The sequence below is a fragment of the Rhinolophus hipposideros genome (genome assembly GCF_964194185.1).
Source record: "Rhinolophus hipposideros genome assembly, chromosome: 11".
NCBI classification, from domain to species: domain Eukaryota; kingdom Metazoa; phylum Chordata; class Mammalia; order Chiroptera; family Rhinolophidae; genus Rhinolophus; species Rhinolophus hipposideros.
The window spans coordinates 50,188,458-50,207,183 of NC_138057.1; the positions used below are offsets into that span (position 1 = coordinate 50,188,458).

At 42.0% G+C, this 18,726-nt stretch overlaps 1 protein-coding gene across 5 annotated transcripts in view; it reads right to left on the reverse strand.

Annotated features, from left to right (window-relative positions):
* Nucleotides 1–744: 744 nt before the first annotated feature.
* The window catches only part of APTX (aprataxin), a 51,543-nt gene continuing 33,561 nt past the window's right edge, over nucleotides 745–18,726 (reverse strand). For 4 of the 5 annotated variants that reach the window (XM_081065422.1, XM_081065423.1, XM_081065425.1 and 1 more), the window contains 2 exons: nucleotides 16,502–16,605; nucleotides 15,481–15,760 (listed from right to left, as the gene is read on the reverse strand). In XM_081065422.1, coding sequence (XP_080921548.1) covers nucleotides 15,606–15,760; nucleotides 16,502–16,605 — 259 coding nt within the window. In that variant the 3' untranslated portion in view covers nucleotides 15,481–15,605. Of the gene's footprint in view, nucleotides 802–4,317; nucleotides 4,433–15,480; nucleotides 15,761–16,501; nucleotides 16,606–18,726 lie in introns of those variants that run through there. The other variant, XM_081065426.1, reaches the window with a different exon arrangement.

Below are 18,726 nucleotides of genomic sequence, written 5' to 3' on the forward strand. Positions count from 1 at the left end.
CAACATTTATTGAGTGCCTAATGTGTGCCAAACATTGGCCCAGACATTAGAAATAGAAAAAAATTTTAATTTTTTTCTTTATTTTGATGTTTTCTGCATTATAAAAGTAATAGATGATTGCTGCAAAAACTGAAACAATACAAAGATGTGTCAAAATATCTTTGTGGTCAAATACGGAATCAACTGTTTTAAATGTTCCATGAACATATAGGGGGAAAAGTGTATCTTCTCTATTCAAAGGATGTAAGGGTCTTTCTCCTACACACAGGACTGCATGTGCACGCGTGGGTGGGTGTGCACACATAAACACGAGTTTACTTATTATATTGTTCAATTCCTATATGCCCTTATTTTTTGCCTCCTGGGGATGTCCAATTTTGATATTGGACATCTCTCACTATAAGATGAGTGCTAAAATATAGCACTCATATAGTGCTAAAATCTCTCACTATAATTATTTTACTTATCTCACCAGCCAATAAAAACTAACAGTAAAGAATCATACAAAAATTGAATTGCGATGCAAGAGCTAAAGTAATCCCTTTGTTCAGCACCAAATGAATCAGAAAAACATTAAATTCTGTCGATAGAACTCCATAGCTAAATACCTTGTGGATTAAACTGCAATTTTTTATTCAGAAAAATTCCTTTTCTGTTGATGTCAAATTAAATACCTCAAGCACAAGAACTGCATATTGGGTCACTTACCTCTTCTTCCCTATCTGCAAGTCATGCTTTCCCTTGGTTCATTTTTAATGTTGACTTTTGTATGGTTGCAAATAACTGTGCAATCAGGTAATTCTATTAAAAAGACAAAAATTCAGTTTTTCTCTCAAGAAACAGAAACCATATGACTACAGTGATGAGAAACTAAAAAGCAATTCAGAAACACTTTTAATTACAACACAAAGTCCTCTACAAATGTGATCATGAGCAAAGAACCTGCCTGCATTGTTGATCTTTAACAGTCCTTTGCTTTTCTTTTTGATAACTCCTCTTCAGGTTTTAAATAAAGGAGTAGATAATGTGCAAAACACAATTGTGTTATGTATAGAGAGTAACCCCATCCAGAAAGAAGTGGGCCACAGAAGGAGAGGAGATGCCCTTTATGCTATTAGTCACATTGGTTTAAAACCTCAGAGGTTTTGTGAGGACAGAACACACAGAAAACAGGAAAAGACTCAGCGTTACGATGATAACGACAAGTGTTTGTAATTATACAAAATGTTTACTTTCCATACAAGCACAACAGATAAATTGGGATGTTAATCTGCTCCCAGCCAAATGACTGGGACTTAAATCTTGACTGTTGCTCCAAACATTTCAGAAGTGAATTCACCTAAAATCTTTACCTGTCAGATTATTTTTCCACTTTAAAAACATAAAAGTTTATTAATTAATATGAAAACTACCATAGCAAGATCTTATCTTTGGAGGAGGGGCTGAGTTATTTCCTTTCTCAAAATTCTTTTGAATTAAAAGTGACTTGTTTTGTCAAGGATGTCTTATTTGATCCTAAGGCATATTTGGCATCTACCAAAATGAACCTTTTCTTAAGCCTGCTCATTGTTGGGTAGTTCCTTATCAGAAAAGGAACCAATTTCAATGAATAGACAGATTAAACCACTTTGGCAAAAAAATTCCCTTTGCAAACAACTATTTGCCATAATCATCCTAGTCAGTCACTATCTACCAGGTGCTTTACCCTCATTATTTTATTTAATGTTCACGGTAATCCTATAAGGTCACCTATTACAGTGTCCCTGTTTTACTGGTAAGAAATCCAAGAATCAGAGAACTTAACTTGCCAAGTGTCGCATAGCTGCTAAATGGTAGATCTGGGATTTGAACCCAGTGACTCCAAAGCTTCTAGTGTGGCTGTCATTTAGGGTGTGGGTCACTTTGATTAACATGACAGACTAAGAAAAATCAAGAATGGTCATTGAGGATAGACTTGGAGCAGGTATTTCACCATGAGGTGATGGAAAAAACACTTTTAGACTGGTAGCCCTGGGGCTCCAGGGAAATTATGGGGCCCACTGCTCACAGCCCAGCCTATCCACACACATCCACAGTGGGTCCCTTGGAGAGCTGCGTTCAACCCCGTAGCTCGGTACAACGCTGTCATGCGGGGCGTCCGGCAGGGCGGCCTGCGGGGTCTCTGCTCCCGCTCCCCACATAAGAACACAGGACATGGTGAGGCCAAAAAGGAACACCCACGGAGCCATAGGTAGGGAAGTCATACCACTATGGTCTCACTGGAAGCTGGGTTTACACGATGTGCTACCTGCTATCCGCTTTGCTGCCAACCGACCAACTCTCCTCAACTCTCCTTCACTCTCCTTCAGTCTCCTCCTTCACTCTCCCCGGCTCCCCTCCGTAGCCGAGGCAGTTATATCAGTGGCCAATGGCTTAATGGCTACAGCTGATGGCCAACCAGCCACAGCTGACGGCCATCCACTATCTGAGCCAGCACCTCTCCACATGAGGCCGAGAGCCTGGAAACTGCTTTCTGGGGCTCTGTCCTCACAAACGCCCTTACCTGAACCGAGCAGCAGCCAGGAGTGTTGTCTCTGATGTCCAGATAGCGCCAGGCCTTGGACCTGTGGGGGCCGGAGCCTCTCTGAGCCTTCCCTCACCACAAACCTCATGGAGGTCCCCACACCAGGACCCCACGCCCCAGCTCAAGTCCCTGGTACAAAGCCCAAGCGAGGTTCCCACCAGACTGCCACTGTGGAGTGTGCCTCGAAGTGTCCCACGGGCATCTGGGAGAAGACCCTTACTCTATCCTCAGTCTTCTGGAACCCCAGCTCCATCCAGGTTACAGTCTCCTCTGTCCCCCACTTCTGTCTCCCAGCTCCAGCCCTGAGGAGCCATCTCTGGCACCACCAAAAAGCCAAGGAACCCACGCCAGGGGCACTGTCATGGTGAGGATTCCAGCGGTTGCTCCTACAGCTTCCTCCCCCAACTCACTGCAGAGATCCAGCTAGGTCCTCAACCCTCTCCCCGGGAGGCGAGGAGAGGGAGGAGGTGGGCAAGAGTTTCACAGCTGGCTGGAACTTCAGCCCCTGGCCCCCTCCTGTATCCACCAACCTCCTCCCCTTCCCGGGGTGGACAGCTACACCTGCCTGGTACCTTATCCCAGGCAAGCCCGGCCATTCCACCTCCAATGGAGGAAGAAAAGGAAATTAAAACCACCGGGCCAGGCCCTGTGCTGGGCACTTTGTTTCATTACTCCTTACAGTTTTCACCCCTGACTTGACAGCGAAGAAAACTGAAGCTCAGAAAAGTCAGCTATAGCAGGGAGGAATCAAACAGCAAAGCTTAGTCTCTCTGCTCTCCTGCCCTTTCCACTTTCCCTTGCTCAGTGGCAGTGGAGGTTTACTAGAGTAAGTCATGTTTTAGCTATAGTTTCCCCCTTCTCTGTTAACACGGTTAAAAGACAAGGTTGCAGTTGGGCGGCTCGGGTGCTTTTCTGAAGGGCACTGAGGGAAGAAGTCAGCTGGTCCAAATAGCATGCCCCAAACCCCGAATTCATCCCTTCAGCTCAGCCAGGTTTGGTCATTCTCAATTTGTCTTCTAACAGATTTTGACTGAAATTCAAGGATCAGTAACCAGTTTAAGGGAGCTGCTATGCTTGGATACTGGAGGAGGCACCTGGGTGTGAGAGAAGAGTTCCACCTCTTCGTTGCCCCATCCTCCACCCCTGCTCTGGGCTGTGACATAAGAACTCTGAGTTGTAAGTCCCTCAGGCAAAGTGAAATTAAAGCCACCTACTGGATGGCATTACTGGCAGGGTGGATGCCTGGCACAAAGCGAGCCTCCTTATTGTTTATTTGGTGCCTCTGTACCCAGCAGACCATATTTCCTAGGCCCCAGCAGGGAGGGGAAAGAATCTCATGAAAGGACCAGTTTCTATTTTTCGTGGAAAACCCACCGTGCGAATCACTTTTGTCTCCAAAGACCTCCCGGTCCTCACTGCTCACGCGCACGCCTGGGCAGACTAATGCTCTCTGTGCTCGTATCTTCCTTTCACGGATGAGCTCTCATCTCCTTCTCAAACAGTAGACAGCACTCTGGTCTCCCTCCCACCCCCAGTAACTAACAAACAAACTCTGCCTTTACAGAACACTGCGCTCAGCAGGTCAACCTGGCTCCTGGAATGCAAACTGGAATTTTAAAAAGATGAAAAGATTCCTGGAAGATTTTACGGTGTTTTGGAGAATGCCTCTGGGCAGATCACACACTGTGACAAGTTCTTTCAAAATTGTGACAATTCAATCATGCCTCAACGAAGGATTGGCTTTTCACACTTACCATCCATAGTGGCTGCCCTTGCTCATTTCCCCCCAAATCTTAGAGTTTGGGATTGTAACGTGGAGGTGAAGGCACGGTTTTCTGCGCACCGCTCCCATTCCGAGGTGCCTGTGAACTGGCAGACAGGCACAGGCAGGTTACACTAGAGACAGAAATAGGTTGGCACACCCAGCCCAGGGAAGGCAAGAGCTCCCATAAACCCACCTGCCTCTAGCTGTCCGAGGAACAAAAACCAAACAGCCTGAGCAGGAGTGGAGGTCTCCCACTCCAGTCTCCCTAATTTGCATGGCTTCCTGCTAGCAACTGCATTGTCCTTTGAAATTTTTCTCTTTAATCATAGATTCTCATTATCAGGGAAGTGGGATGTTGGGAGGGGAGGAAAGAGATGCTTACTTATATTAAAAATTTTCCCCATCAAGTAATGCTTTAAAATCCTTTAACGGAATATTCACATGCAAAAAAAAATGAATCTCCAGACTGTACACGTTTTACAAAAATTAAATCAAAGTGGATCATAGACCTGAATGTAAAAATACAAAACTACAAAACTCCTAGAAGATAACATGGGAGAAAATCTAGGTGACCTTGGGTTTGGTGATAGCTTTACAACACCAAAAGCATGACCCAAGGAGGTTGGGTGATAAGTTGTACTTCATTAAAAGAAAAATTTTACCTGGGAACAATTAAAATTTTTGGTTGTACAAATAGAATTGAAATGTAAATTTCTACCTGAAGGAGATGATATTGAGATTTAAAATCATAAAAAAGACTGTAAGGAGAAAGGAGATGAGGGCACCCTGATACAATTATTCATTTATAAGACAATAGGAAGAAAAAGTATTTGTGAAACATACAAGGAACAAAGCCTTATTCTGGGAATAAACACATGACTTCCACTTTAGCATCTTGAACGTATGCCTTCTCTGATAGATGTAAGGACATCTGATGGTTCAGGTTTTGGCGTTAGAATAAATATTTCCTTGCCAAGGCAGTCTCCATAAGTCTCAGGTCTAAACCAGCAATTCAATTCATAGTCTTAAATATTTTCATTATTTTAAAAATTCAATTATTAATAAAAAGAAAGGATATTTAACAGTAAAACATATTAACTCAGCATTGAATTCGAAAAATTTAGAAAAAATAATAAAGCAAGAGAAAAGAAATAGATAAAGGCAAAAACAAAATAATTATAAAGATAATCATGAAAGTAACTAACAAAACCAAGAACTACTTTTCTGAAAAATAACACTATATAACATAAGCGAACATCTAGCAAACGTCATCAAGAAAAAGGGGAAAAAAAGCAAAACGCAAGATATGAGAAATGGAATAAGAACAACAAAAATCAACCCTTCTCCCCCCAAAAAATGAAGTATATAATCTTTGCTTGCATCACTCAAAAACCATTAAAGGGGATCCAGGTTGTATCCAGGAAGAGCAACCCCTCTCCAAATTCCCCTCCTCTCTTCCCCAGTTCTCTGACCATTCCAAAGCTCCTACTTCCCAAATACTTCCAAGTCTTCCCCAAAAATTCACCTCATGTATCTTTTTCATCTTTCTCCTCCTTCCCTCTTCATTACGTAGATTGGTGTAACTTCCTCTGACTTCTTTTTGTTGCCTTTTCACAAACTCTCCCATTATGTGAATTCTTTACCAGAAAGAATATCCTGAGAACTGATCCATGAAACCAAAACCTTACCTGTTCTCCTGACTTCAGGTCCCACTTTCTCCCCCTCCCATCCAGATGCTTTATGTCAGAAGAATGGGTTCCAGGCCGCGAAACACTCACACCTGAACTGATCTATAAACCTTATTCCTTCATCCACATCCTACCAAAAATGTTTCCTGAAGTCGAAGTAAACCTTGGAAGAGTAGCCCTCAGGAACCCAGAGGGTTCATTCCCAGAACTCAAGGATCGTTCAATATTGAAACTTATTATATCATGCCACACCAACGTAACACACAAGAGGAATCATGGGATCTCAGAGGATGTTAAAAGACATTTGCAAATACAAATAGGAAGTTGCTATGGACAATTTTGAACAAAATATAGCTGATGTCTCTGAAAGAGACAGAGATTGAGTTTGGGGGCAAATAGAAAATGTACTTTTCTAGATCTAGGGACAGGGAAATCAGATCCAGAACACGAAGTACCTTCATTGGCATCATCCTCAGGCCCAACTAAACCTGTTAGAGGCTTGGAATTTGGCTTTGCAGGATGCCTTTGTGTCTCTAGAGGGCTGGACAACTGACATGTTGAAATTATTAGCCATTTTTGGTTTTATCAGCTATTGACTTACATAATAATGTTGATTATATTCCCTTGTGACTTACTACTTTTTTAAACATAAAAGTTTATTTTTTTCTCATTCCCAAATAGATATTCACTGTAGATAACTAGAAATCTGCATAATAATATAACAAAATGTAAATTACCCACATTCTCACCATCCTGACAAGACCATTCATTAATATTTCAGTATATTTTCTCCCAGCATATACTTGGGAACATAAGCACTCTTGGTGTTTAATAAGGACACAAGTTTGTCACTGGTGTTATAACAACCATGTGTGTGTCCCAAACTCAATGGGACATCAGAGGTTACTAAATTAAAGAGCTTTAACAGATTCTCGAGGCAAGAGATTAAACATTTGTCTGCCCCAAAGCACCAGGGACATTAGATGCCCTCCCATTGGTAGTACAGTGACTTTCTGGTGTGGATTGGAAAAAAGCCCTACCACATGGTTCAAACTAATCAGGGCCTAAAAGATACATACACACACACACACACACACACACACACACACACACACACACACACACACGCCAGTTGAAAAGCTCTGCCCTAGGAAATCCATGGACAATTGATTTGTATGAAAATGTACAGAGAGGGTCCACAGCTTTTACCAAATTCTCAGAAGCCCTGGTTTGTAAAGTTCTTCCCAGCGCTAATGTTCTGGTACTATTTGAGGTTGGGACATTTATTCTGCCTGCTAAGAAGACAGAAGTCTTAGAAGCTAGCTGGAGGACAGAAGAGAAGCCAGGTTCTTAGATCAGAAGGAGGTTTGAAGGGGAGCTGGCCCAAGAAAAATGCACATACAGCCTTCTCTGTGTATCGTTAGTCTTGCTTTGACAGTGCTTCTTCCAATATCAAACCATCAGACTTACGTAACAACAAATATGTCAACATAAAAATGTCCCTTTTCAAGGATAGGCCCAGAAGAAGTGTCTGTTCCCAATGCTACTCCCAGGTATTCTTGTGGTGTGAACAAGAGTAAAAACCTTGATGTCAAGTTAAGAAATGGAAGGAAATGAGCTGGCATATTTTCAATGTCTACCATGCCTCAAAACCCTCATCTGATAAATGCCAGAATCAGGCCTCAACCCTGGCTCTCACCAATTTTAGATTCTATTTAACCTCCAAGCCAAAGAGCTTCCCCTTATTAATCAACTGTGTACATTTTGTATTCTTACCTACACCCTGGTTTTCTCTCAAACTTCTATATGAATTTGGAGATCAGTTAAACACACATCAGCCTTATTTTTAAAAATCCTTATACATTTTATTTTGAAACAATGTTTTTGAAACATAAAAGTTATATAAAACTTCTTCCCAAAAAAGCTTTAGATTATAAAAGACAGATTAAGAATTTATTGTTCAGTCAACTGTAATTGAAAATTTTTTTAATTAAATTGAAAAAATAAAGAATTTATTGTTCAAAGGCTGCCATCTGGTGGCTAAATAGAAAACCTGAAAGACTAGCCTCAGAAAAAATACGGAAAACCCCAATAGGCCTAATCACCTTGTCTGTTAGCAAAGATTGATAATCTGAAACGTTATATGGGAAAATACTAACATGTTTATGTTCCACCAATTCTGATCTATAAGAGACACTTTGCCCATAAACAACGGCAGCAGGATGTTTATCAAAGTATTTCCAAAAGCTAAAGATGCAGCTTCACCAGACAACACACTTTTCACAGTTGAATCCAGCTACAACAGAGAATTCTGCTTTCTTTATGCTTCCAAAGTGTGACACAAGTCTTCATTAACACAACAAAATTTTATTGGGATCCTATTATGTTCCAGGTACACTAAATTTCATGGGGTACATGATGGAGAACCAAAGAACCAGCATCTGTTCTAAGAGGACTTCATGGTCTGGTGAGAAAACAGGCCCCATCCTGTAAGGTTGTGCCGCTGTGACCTCAGTGGGCCTCAGCCTCAGGAGTGAGTGTGGCCTAAATACTTCCACCAGTAGGGGGCACCCTTTTCTCATTGTTATAAGAGAACACATACAGGCTGTTAGCTTCTCAGGTGGGTAATTCAGACAGGGGTGCCAACTGGGGCCTCTTCCCTAATGCCTGACTAGCCTGGGGGAATCACCTTTCAGTATTTGACCTATTTCCTCCCCTTGCTCTGTCATGAACATTTCCCCGGTATCAGTTCCTGAAAACAAAAGTAACAGTTTTCCTTCCCTAGTCACTGAGCAATTCTCTGAGAAGATTTAACAATGGTGGAAATGCTGTCAGTAGTACCGTGTTTCCCCAAAAATAAGACCTAGCCGGACAATCAGCTCTAATGAGTCTTTTGGAGCAAAAATTAATATAAGACCCGGTCTTATTTTACTACAATATTTTACTTATTTTACTATATTATACTTATTTTACTATAAGACTGGGTAATTTATATAATAAATATATAATAATATAATGTAATGTAATATAATATATGATATGATATAATATAATATATGATATGATATAATAAATATAATACCAGGTCTTATATTAATTTTTGCTCCAAAAGACTCATTAGAGCTGATTGCCAGGCTAGGTCTTATTTTCAGGGAAACGCAGTAGATAAGAATCCAACCCCCAACTGGCTCTTCAGGCATCCCTCAAAGCTCCCTCCTCTGCCCTGGCCCCGGCCTCCTATCTCCAGAATGCAGCCACAGAAAGAGCAGCAAAAGCTGGTGGTCTGCTATGACATGGAGGTGTCCTAGGACCCTGGCAACTCCAACCAGTGTTGTAAGAGTGCATGCTACAGTTTCTGGAGAAGTTTCTGCAAAAGGTCCTTTTCCAAAGGAAATTATCCAATTTGAGTATACAATAGTTTTTCCTCCAATGAAGGCCAGTTGGGGGAGGGACAGTGGGTTGTGTTATCTTTTCAACTTGCAGCTGCCAGAAGTCCAGAACTGTGTGTCTCCTCTTCAGTCTTAGCTCCCATGACACCAGTGTGGGCCAACGGGGTTACCAGCATGTTGAAGTGATGTGTGCCATCCATGGGAGTGGTAAACATCCATTGTTTGCCAACTGCTCCTCCCTGCTCCCCATAATTCTAGTGAGGCCATCAGTCTCATGGCACGCCACCTCAAGATGGCCCTGTTACTCACGATGGCCATAGTATGCCATCCCTCTAAGAGACACAGTGATTAGTCCAGAGATGATTATGGGACCTAAGCAAAGGAGTCAGGGTCCTTTCTGTGCTTTGGTAGGAATGGCAGAGGGAAAGGAAAGTGTCTCTCTGTCTCTCTCTTGTCTCTCTCTCTCTCTCTCTCTCTCTCTCTCTCTCTCTCTCTCTCTCTCTCTCTCTCTCTCTCTCTCTCTCAAGCTCATGGCTATTTTTGCTGCCTCCTGGAGAGATCAACAGAGGAAGCAGAACTAAGAGATGGAAATGATGTCATTTAAACCCCTAGATTTGCCTAGGCCCTTTGCTCCCCAAATGGGTTCAGAATCAGCATAAAGTGGGGCAAATGAAGACTTCTTTTAAAATTAACTTCATAGGTTACAGAATAGATGCAAAGAATCTCTTGTGCTTTAGAAAACTCATCTGCCAATTTTGGTCTTAGGAAAAAAGGAGACCTTGAGGACAGAGCAATAGGAGCTAACCAGCTGATGCTTGAAGACTCAAATCTTACAGGGAGAGACTTCAAGTATAATCTAGTCCAAGGCCCTGGTTTTAAATATGAGAAACCAACACTGGGAGGGAAAATGGGCTTCCTCAAGAGAAATCTGAGGCTTCACAGGTCAGATGGGTTTAGAGTTTGGCACAGGAGACTAGGATCGATGAGTGCTGGACCACACAAGTACCTGGCCCTTTCACATTCTTGCTTGTTTAATCCTTGGTCCACCTGGGAGGTACATATTTTAGTTTCATTTGATAAATGATGAAATTGAGTTCAGAGAGGTCACATGACTACCGTGGTGTCACACAGGTAACATGGAACAGAGCGGAGCCTCAAATACAAACCTAAGTCCTTTATTTTTTTCCTACTCTACCTTTACATGAAAAAAATATTATGAGGCAGAACATAGAAGCAAGGGGAATTAGCGGTGACGTTAATTCTTATTCTTAAATAAGATGTCAGTGCCTAAGAGCATCCGGGAAGAGTCAGGAGAGGATGTCGATCAAGAGAAGACCTGGTTTACACTGCTAAATGAGCCCATTGAACCTCCAAGCCCAGCTGCCGCCTAAAAATTGAGGAAGTTGAAATAGTCTCAAAATACATTTGCAAAACAGAACAAGCAAAAGGAGTTGATTAGTGAGTAGCCCAGAATCCAAGAGATCTAAACTCCTTTCCCACTTCCCCCACCCTGATCACTTTCTTCCCTGAGGTTTGGGTAGCGAGGAGCTGCCTATGGAGAACTCTCAGGCATTGGAGTAAATCACTGATTTGATGAATCATGTGACAACTGCCTGCATAACGCTCACCTACCGTAGGAAGCCTTCGAACCCTAATCACTAGGAGACTCTAAAACCCAAAGCCCCATGCCCTGGTGGTAGAATTCGCTTGCTTCAAAAAAAAGTTAACAGATTAAAATGTAAATATTACTCCAATTCAGAGAGTCTAATGGTCTTTGAGTGCCCTTTTCTCAAGCTCTAACTTAAGATCTATTCTCTACGCTTTCAAGGCATTCACTTGCTCAGTTTCAGGTTCCAGTTCAACTCTGTCACATATCTACCTTCTGTTATACCAACAGAAGAACTCAATTATAAATTTGCCTTCTTGGCTACAGTAACCAACCATATTCAACTGCTTTATTTTAATAAAATTGCTGCCTTGTCTGGCTATGATGGGGCCAATATGAAAAATGACAGTCGCTAGTGGAGGAAATACCATAACTTTACATCACAAAGGTGATTTACATGCTTTTGGTCTATTTTTTCATGCCAGTATGCCCTGTACCTTGAGAAGACTCCACCCAATTGTAACACAATAACAAATCTGAGTTAAATTGGCAAAAAAAAAAGGGTAATTTTTTCTAGTAATATCAACAGTAGCTCACATGGGGGGCGGGTGGCATGGGGCTTACATACCTCAATATCTCACATCCTTTTTCTGGCCCTTCCAAATCATTATTCACATTTGTCCTTCTAAAAGATGTATTACTCAAGGTCACTGAGTAGCCTGGCTGAACAAAGGAAGTAGTAGTCACCTCTTCCAAATTTTCCTTCATTGTATCTCACATACGTATGTACTCGTACACGCTCTGATAGTTTCTCCTTGGTTGCAGTTTCTTATAGTGTCATTTTGATTTTAAAATTTGATATGCTAAACTGTATAGCCTTATTGATTAGGTGGAAAATCTGACAATACCTATTTTGAAAACGTTCACCGTACAAGCTGCGACAAGCTGTACTGGGTCTTCAGCAGTGTGTGCTGTTCACATACTGTACCCTAGAAATGCTGCCCCTCCCACCGTCCTGGAATAGTCACGATGCAGCTCATCTATCTGTGCAGATGACAGGTGCTGTTCTCCCCGAGACATTCATTCTCATGTCAATTCAGTGCCTTTTGGATATCTTATGAGTCAGTCAGCCAGGGCTCCTGAACCCCTCAGACCTGCTGAGGATTTCCCCATTTCCCACGACTCCCGACTCCCACCTGAGAGTGGTGGCTAAACTGGAGCCAGCAGCTCCTGGGCCTGAATTCCATCTGCAGCCAGAGGCCCCCAGGATATGCACATACCAAAGGGCTGAGGGGGGAACACTGAGGTCAAAGGAGAGCATCCCAGAAAACTCCTGGAGATGAAGTCCGTCCCCAAGTCCTCCACAGTAACCTCAGACACCTCCTAAAATCCCAGACGCATGGTTATGACCCTTTTCTCCAGAGCAGAGATTCTTAAGCTGAGGTCCACAGACCACTAGGGAGTCTATAGCAGCACTTCAGGGGCTTCATAAACTCCTTGTCAATGTATATAAAACGTGTATATATACATCATTCTGGGGCAGGCATCATGACTTTCTTCAGATTTTTTTTTAATCTAGTCTATGGAAGAAGCTTAAGAATTCTGTTGACGTCTCCAAGTTGGGGTTACTGGGACAGAAAGAGGCAGTTAGGCCAATCCTGACACAGACAAGCCCTGAATCTCTGATGTCCAGCCATATACAGTATGTGACGTTGCCAGATGCCAGGCTCCAGAAAATATCCCTGAACCTACAGAGACTCTTAATGACCATTCCAAGAATGATCTGGTCCCTGAAAGGACCATTTGTATCTGGATATTTCAGAGAAAGACTCAGAAGAGAAAAAATACATATGCTCTGAGCCTAAGGTAGCTGCGTTCATCCCAGGTCCCGGGCCAAGCCTCTGGGAGTGACCTTGGGGCAGGAAGAGGCGATGGGAGCCATGAAAGAGGATTAGTCATTAGCTCCAGGCCTGGCCCCTAGAGCCTTGAGCCAGAGGGGCTCCCCCAACCCCTGCCTGCAGGAAGGGCTGGTCCCTACAGTCACTCATCCTCATCTAATACCCAAGGTCTCCCTGGATCCTGAAATAACATTGACCCTGCAGAGAAAAGGAAGGCCCACACTGGCCCAGAAAGCCAACCAGAAAATGGTGTATGTTCCCTGGTAGCCTAATCCGGAAGCTTCAGAAATGCTTTGAAGCCAAGCGTTCATTTATATGGTGGTTCCCAAACCAGTATGAACAAACTGGTTCCCAAACCAGTTTGAAGCCAAGTGTTCATTTATGTGGTGGTTCCCAAACCAGTATGAATAAAAACCCTCCTGAATGTTTGTTTTCTAATACAGATCCCTAGGCCCAAGGGACCGTGATTCAGTAGTTCTGGGGTACAGCCCAGGAGTTTACACCTTTTTAAAAGAAACTAGTAACTCTGATCTCAGCAGACCATGGAGAACACCTACGGAAACAGCTTCCAGGGCTCTAAGGCATCAGACGTGGGGAGGGGGATGGATCAACTGAGCCTTCCTTCCCGGTCCCCACTGAAACAGAAGCAGAGGCTTCCAGTTACCATGTATTTAACCCTTCTCTGTGCCAGATACTATGCTAAATCTTTTACATGAATTATTTTATTTAATCCCTTATAACCCTGAAGTTCAGATAAAATAAGTAACTTGCCCAAGATCCCTCAGCTGAGTACCAGAGCCGGGACTTGGACCCAGAGCTGAATGAAGGGTCTGTTCTTAACCATTATGTCCATGATGTGGAAGCCAGTTTCGGTGCCTAGTACCTGATGACGGCAAAAGAGAAGCTGTGAAGACACAGCCCCTCTGCAGCTGGGTTGGGGGAGAACCCTGCAGGCCACAGGGTAAGTAGGCAACCACTGCAGGAGAGGCCGCAGACGATCAGGCACAGTAGAGCCAGACGGGAGGAACTATGGTAGCTGTGCTAATGAGGTAAGGACTACATTCCTAGAGTGCAGAAGGGGCAGAGGACAGAGATGAAACATGTTGTAGTCACAGATGGACAAAAAGGGTTTTAAGGAACTGAGTGTCCTCCGAGAAATCAACAAAACACCATGGAAGACTTTTGGTGAGCACAGGCCCAAGGCCCCTGGCGGTCTGTGGCCCCTGCTGGTTAGTACATTTATACTCTTCAACTAAGAGGGAAAATGAGTTTGATGCACCGGAACCCAGGCCGGCTTTGGAGCCCATGAGCCTTTATAGAGTATTAAATCCTCATCTTCTAAAGGGACATAACCATTGTACCTATCCCAGAGTTACAGTCAGAAGTAAATGAGATAATTTGAATAAAGTGCTTAGCATAATGTCAGACACACAGGATTGAACAAGTTTTATCTGCTATAATCATTAATTACTATTAATTACGACCTATACCCATGCTCACCAAGAAATCACTATAGCATCTAGTTCATTTGTGAAAGATAGTGAAATCAAACGTGGTCTCTACGGATTGAGGTTTTCTCTCTCCAGAGAGAAGTTTTTGTTAAGGGTTCTCCTTTTTATTTTTACTTTTTTTAATGATCTCAAGAGAAAAAAAGAGTCACCTCCCGAAATAGATCAACAATTTGATCAAAAACATTTCAGATTTCCCTTTACCTTCAGTTCTGACGTTATCCAAACACCAAATCGATCCAACTGTTCCGTCCAAATTTGTTCTGAGAGAAAAATGAAGCTACAGGGTTCTGTACAACTTTTTCATTCAACGACTACCTTTTCATGTATCAAGACTGACTATGACTGTTGGAGGAACTCCTGAAAATTTTCAACTACCTAAGAGAGATACCGCAAACAAATGAACTTTATTTTCAGACAACAGATCAAAACGAGCCAGCAAGAAGACTTGACAGCTGAACCGTGACGCACAGACGGCTGAGCATTTCCTCGCCATCCAAGAAACCCCTGATATTACAAAGAAAGCCCATCCCTCCATCCCTCCTCCAGGCTGTGTGCTCAGCGTGAAGGAGAACTGATGAGACGAGAAGAGAGCTTCCTGAGAAGAAAGCATTCGGGTGGTTTTGTATTAGAAAGGAGTGAAAAGGACAAGAAACTAATTCTCTCCATAAAGGATGGAAAGAGAAAGAATATTACACAACAGATTAAGATTACAGAACAAGACCAATCTGTGCCTTCGGAACAAACAAGAGACTCCCCTGGTTGCTCTGTTGAAAGGATATCACATGTCTCTGGGGAGGGAGGATAAATGTAAGGAACAGAAATATATAGCCTGCCCTCTACTTCCATATCCTGCATTGGGTCGGTTTGAACATGGCTTTGCTCTCATTAGTCAAACTTGACGTGGGTCCTGGAAATGGTGGATCAGGCCTGTCCCAGTAACTCTTACCGGAAAACACATCCATGACAAATCCAAAGTCCTAATTCCTGAACCATTTCGAGTCACCCCACATTGTAGCCACTTAAGAATAGAATAAGTTTTGTTTAAAAAAACAGACAAACGAAAAAAAAGCCTGCATGTTTTAATTCAAGAAATAAGTGAAAGTTCACAAGCTATCCAGAAAAGGTTCCCAGAGTTTACTCTAAACAATCAGCCATGCTTGCTGCAGAAGTTCAGGCTCCACAGAATCACTTTGGCCAGTGCTTCCTAAGATGCTCTTTCAGCTGAGGAATGGAAGGCAACAGCTGCTGGCACTCGTGACAACGGAGAGGCAGCTTCAAGAGCTCAGGCATCCCATCCCGGACAGTCACTCTGCCAGCATCTTGTACCATTTCAATCACAGCTGCAGGCAAGGAAAAAAGTTCAGAGCCCAGCCACTCTAGAAAGCCAATATAAGATACCAAAAAGAAAAAGGAAATATCTGACTCCAAATAAAAATATACCAGGTAGCCTAAAGCTAGTAAATTTGACTCACTGTTGGGAAAATGGGCTTGATCAGATTCTAAATCTGAGCAACCTATTTTTGAGATGATCCCATTCCTCTGAGATACAGTCTAAGTAATCCATGTTACTGTGTCAAAGGCTCATCACAGTGCTTTACCTGGATCAATGGTAGCTGGCATTGTTAACATCCCAGCATACTGAAGTGCCACAGAATACACAGCAGGGAACGCTTCCTTCTACATACACAGCCTTCCCCTGTTAACTAACCACTCGACTGGAGGCAGCCCCCACACTTCCATCCAGCTGATAGCAGAAGAGACAAAGAACTATTCAGGGCTTTCACATCTATGAACCCCAATAATTCTCAGGACAATTTTTAAGTCCCCTCTTGTTATATAAAACACCTTTTTGACCTTGAAATACAGTTTTCTAGGTCCCCCAAGAAGACTGCTTACAGCAAAGTGATAATCCTACTACAATCCAAATAATCCAGTTTCTTTTAATGAGGCTCTCTTTATAGGGAACACAAAGTTATACATAGGTTTTTGAGATCAGTTTATTATTTAAGGAAACAACTGAATCACATATAAAAACAGCTGAGAAAATAAAACAAATATGAAAACCAAAGAACACTGTTTACCTTGTGATTCTATGAAGTATTCTGTATTGAAAGAATTCCAATGTTTTTTGTTTTTAAGGCAAGGAGAATCAAAATCCTGGCTGATCACATGAAGGTGCACATGGCTAGTTGAGAGGGGAAAACAATTGATGATTAAATCCATTAAAAAGTAAGGCTTAATCAAAATGACAAACAGTAAAAGCATGGGTATGTAAAATATGGACAGTATTTCCATTTAATTCAGTTAATTCATTCACCTAAGAAGATTTACCACTCTGTAAGTACCTGGGAGGGCCAAGCACTATTCTAGCACTGGGAATTTAGCAGTGAACAAAATGGAAAAGACCTCTGCCCTTGTAGAAATTATATTCTAATGAGGGGAAACAAATAAAATATAACAAATAAACAAGGAAAAATCAAATCATTAACATTGCTAAGAAAAAAATACGAAAATGTGATGAGAGTGCCCAGGGGGTAGAGGTTGCTCTTGAACTAGCGAGGGTTTTCAGGGAAAGCCAAGTGCAAAGGCCCTGAGATGAGAAAGAGCTTAGTACAACCACGGAATAGAAAGAAGGTAGTATGGCCAGAATGGTAGGAGCCAAGGAGCAGAGACGAGGTAGGAGGCAGATCATAAAGGGTCTTATAGGTCGGCAAGGGGTCTGCATCATATTCTAATTACCTTGGGGAGCCATTGAAGGATTATAAGCAGGGGAGTGCTATTATCTGATTAATACTTTTAAAAGAGGACTCTAGCTGCTACGTGGAGAAAGGACTGTAGAGAGGGTACGGATGGACACAGAGACCAGCAGGGGGGCTGTTGCAGCAGCACAGGCCAGAAATAATCACAGCTTAGACTAGAGCTATAGCAGCTGAGATGACAAGAAGCAATCCAATTTTGACTATATTTTAGAATAGAACCGACACAACTTACTAATGGATTGGATATGGGTTTGGGGAGGTACCACCTACTGAGATGGAGAGGTTTAGGGGAAAAGCAGGTTTGGGGAAGAAAATCAAAAGTTGTCTTTCGGACTTGTTAAACCAAGTAGGATGCCTTTGTGTATAGCTTTGACTCTTAGAATCAGTAATACTTCATATTCCATCAATAAATAATCAAAACCAACCAGTACATGTGAGAATCTAAAATGAAATATAAGCAGTTAGAAATCTAACTGTATTACATTATAAAAGAACCATACTGGTGACCAGTTAGCTCAGTTGGTTAGAGCGTGGTGCTAATAACAACAAGGTTGCTGGTTCGATCCCCACATGGGCCACTGTGCGCTGCGCCCTCCTTAAAATGAAAAAGAACCATACTGAATAGGGTCAGGAAGAAAATAACTAACCTAATTAACTTTGGAAAACAGTATTTTTCACTGAATACTGTAAAGATTAAAAAACTGTATGCAAACACTGTGCTCTAGTGAGTAAAAGTCTTTCTCACAAGGGTCTGAGGCAGCAATTCTGTAACTTTTCATATGTACATAGTTAACCCTTGAACAATGCAGGGTTTAGGGGTGCTGTTCCCCCACACAGTCGAAAAATCTTATAACTATTGACTCCGCAAAAACTTAACTATTAATAGTATACTGCTGACCAGAAGCCTCACTAATACCATACACAGTCGAATAACCCATATTTTGTATGTTATATGTATTAGATACTGTATTCTTACAATAAAATAAGCTAGAGAAAAGAAAATGTTATTAAGAAAGTCATAAGTAAAATACATTTACTTATGTACTGTATTTATTTTCAATAAATACTGTACGTATTTATTGAAAAATATCCACATATAAGTGGACCTGCACAGTTCAAACCCATGCTGTTCAAGGGTCAACCACGTCAGGATTGAACAAATAAGTAAATTTATTGCAGCTAATGAGAGCCAGATTTCTCACTGTTGGACAAAGAAGTTACAACAAAGGAAAGGGGGAGACAAAAATGAACCTTGTGGAGTTGGACTAGAATCAGAGGAATCAGCATGAACTCATGGTTTTCTATATACACATATAGATAAATAAATAGAGAGGTGTGTGTTGGCAGTGTGGGTTAGGATTCATGCATTGATTTCCTATCTCTATCTGCTGAGAGGACTAAGGAGCAAAGACACCCTAGAATCAACATTACGGAAACCTAGTAACCAAGTCTTGGTTTATACATATCATTCTCCAATAAAATGAACTAGGGCTCTTTGGAGAAGTGGTTCATTCCAGGGCTAAAACAAGAAAAATATAAGATGAGCC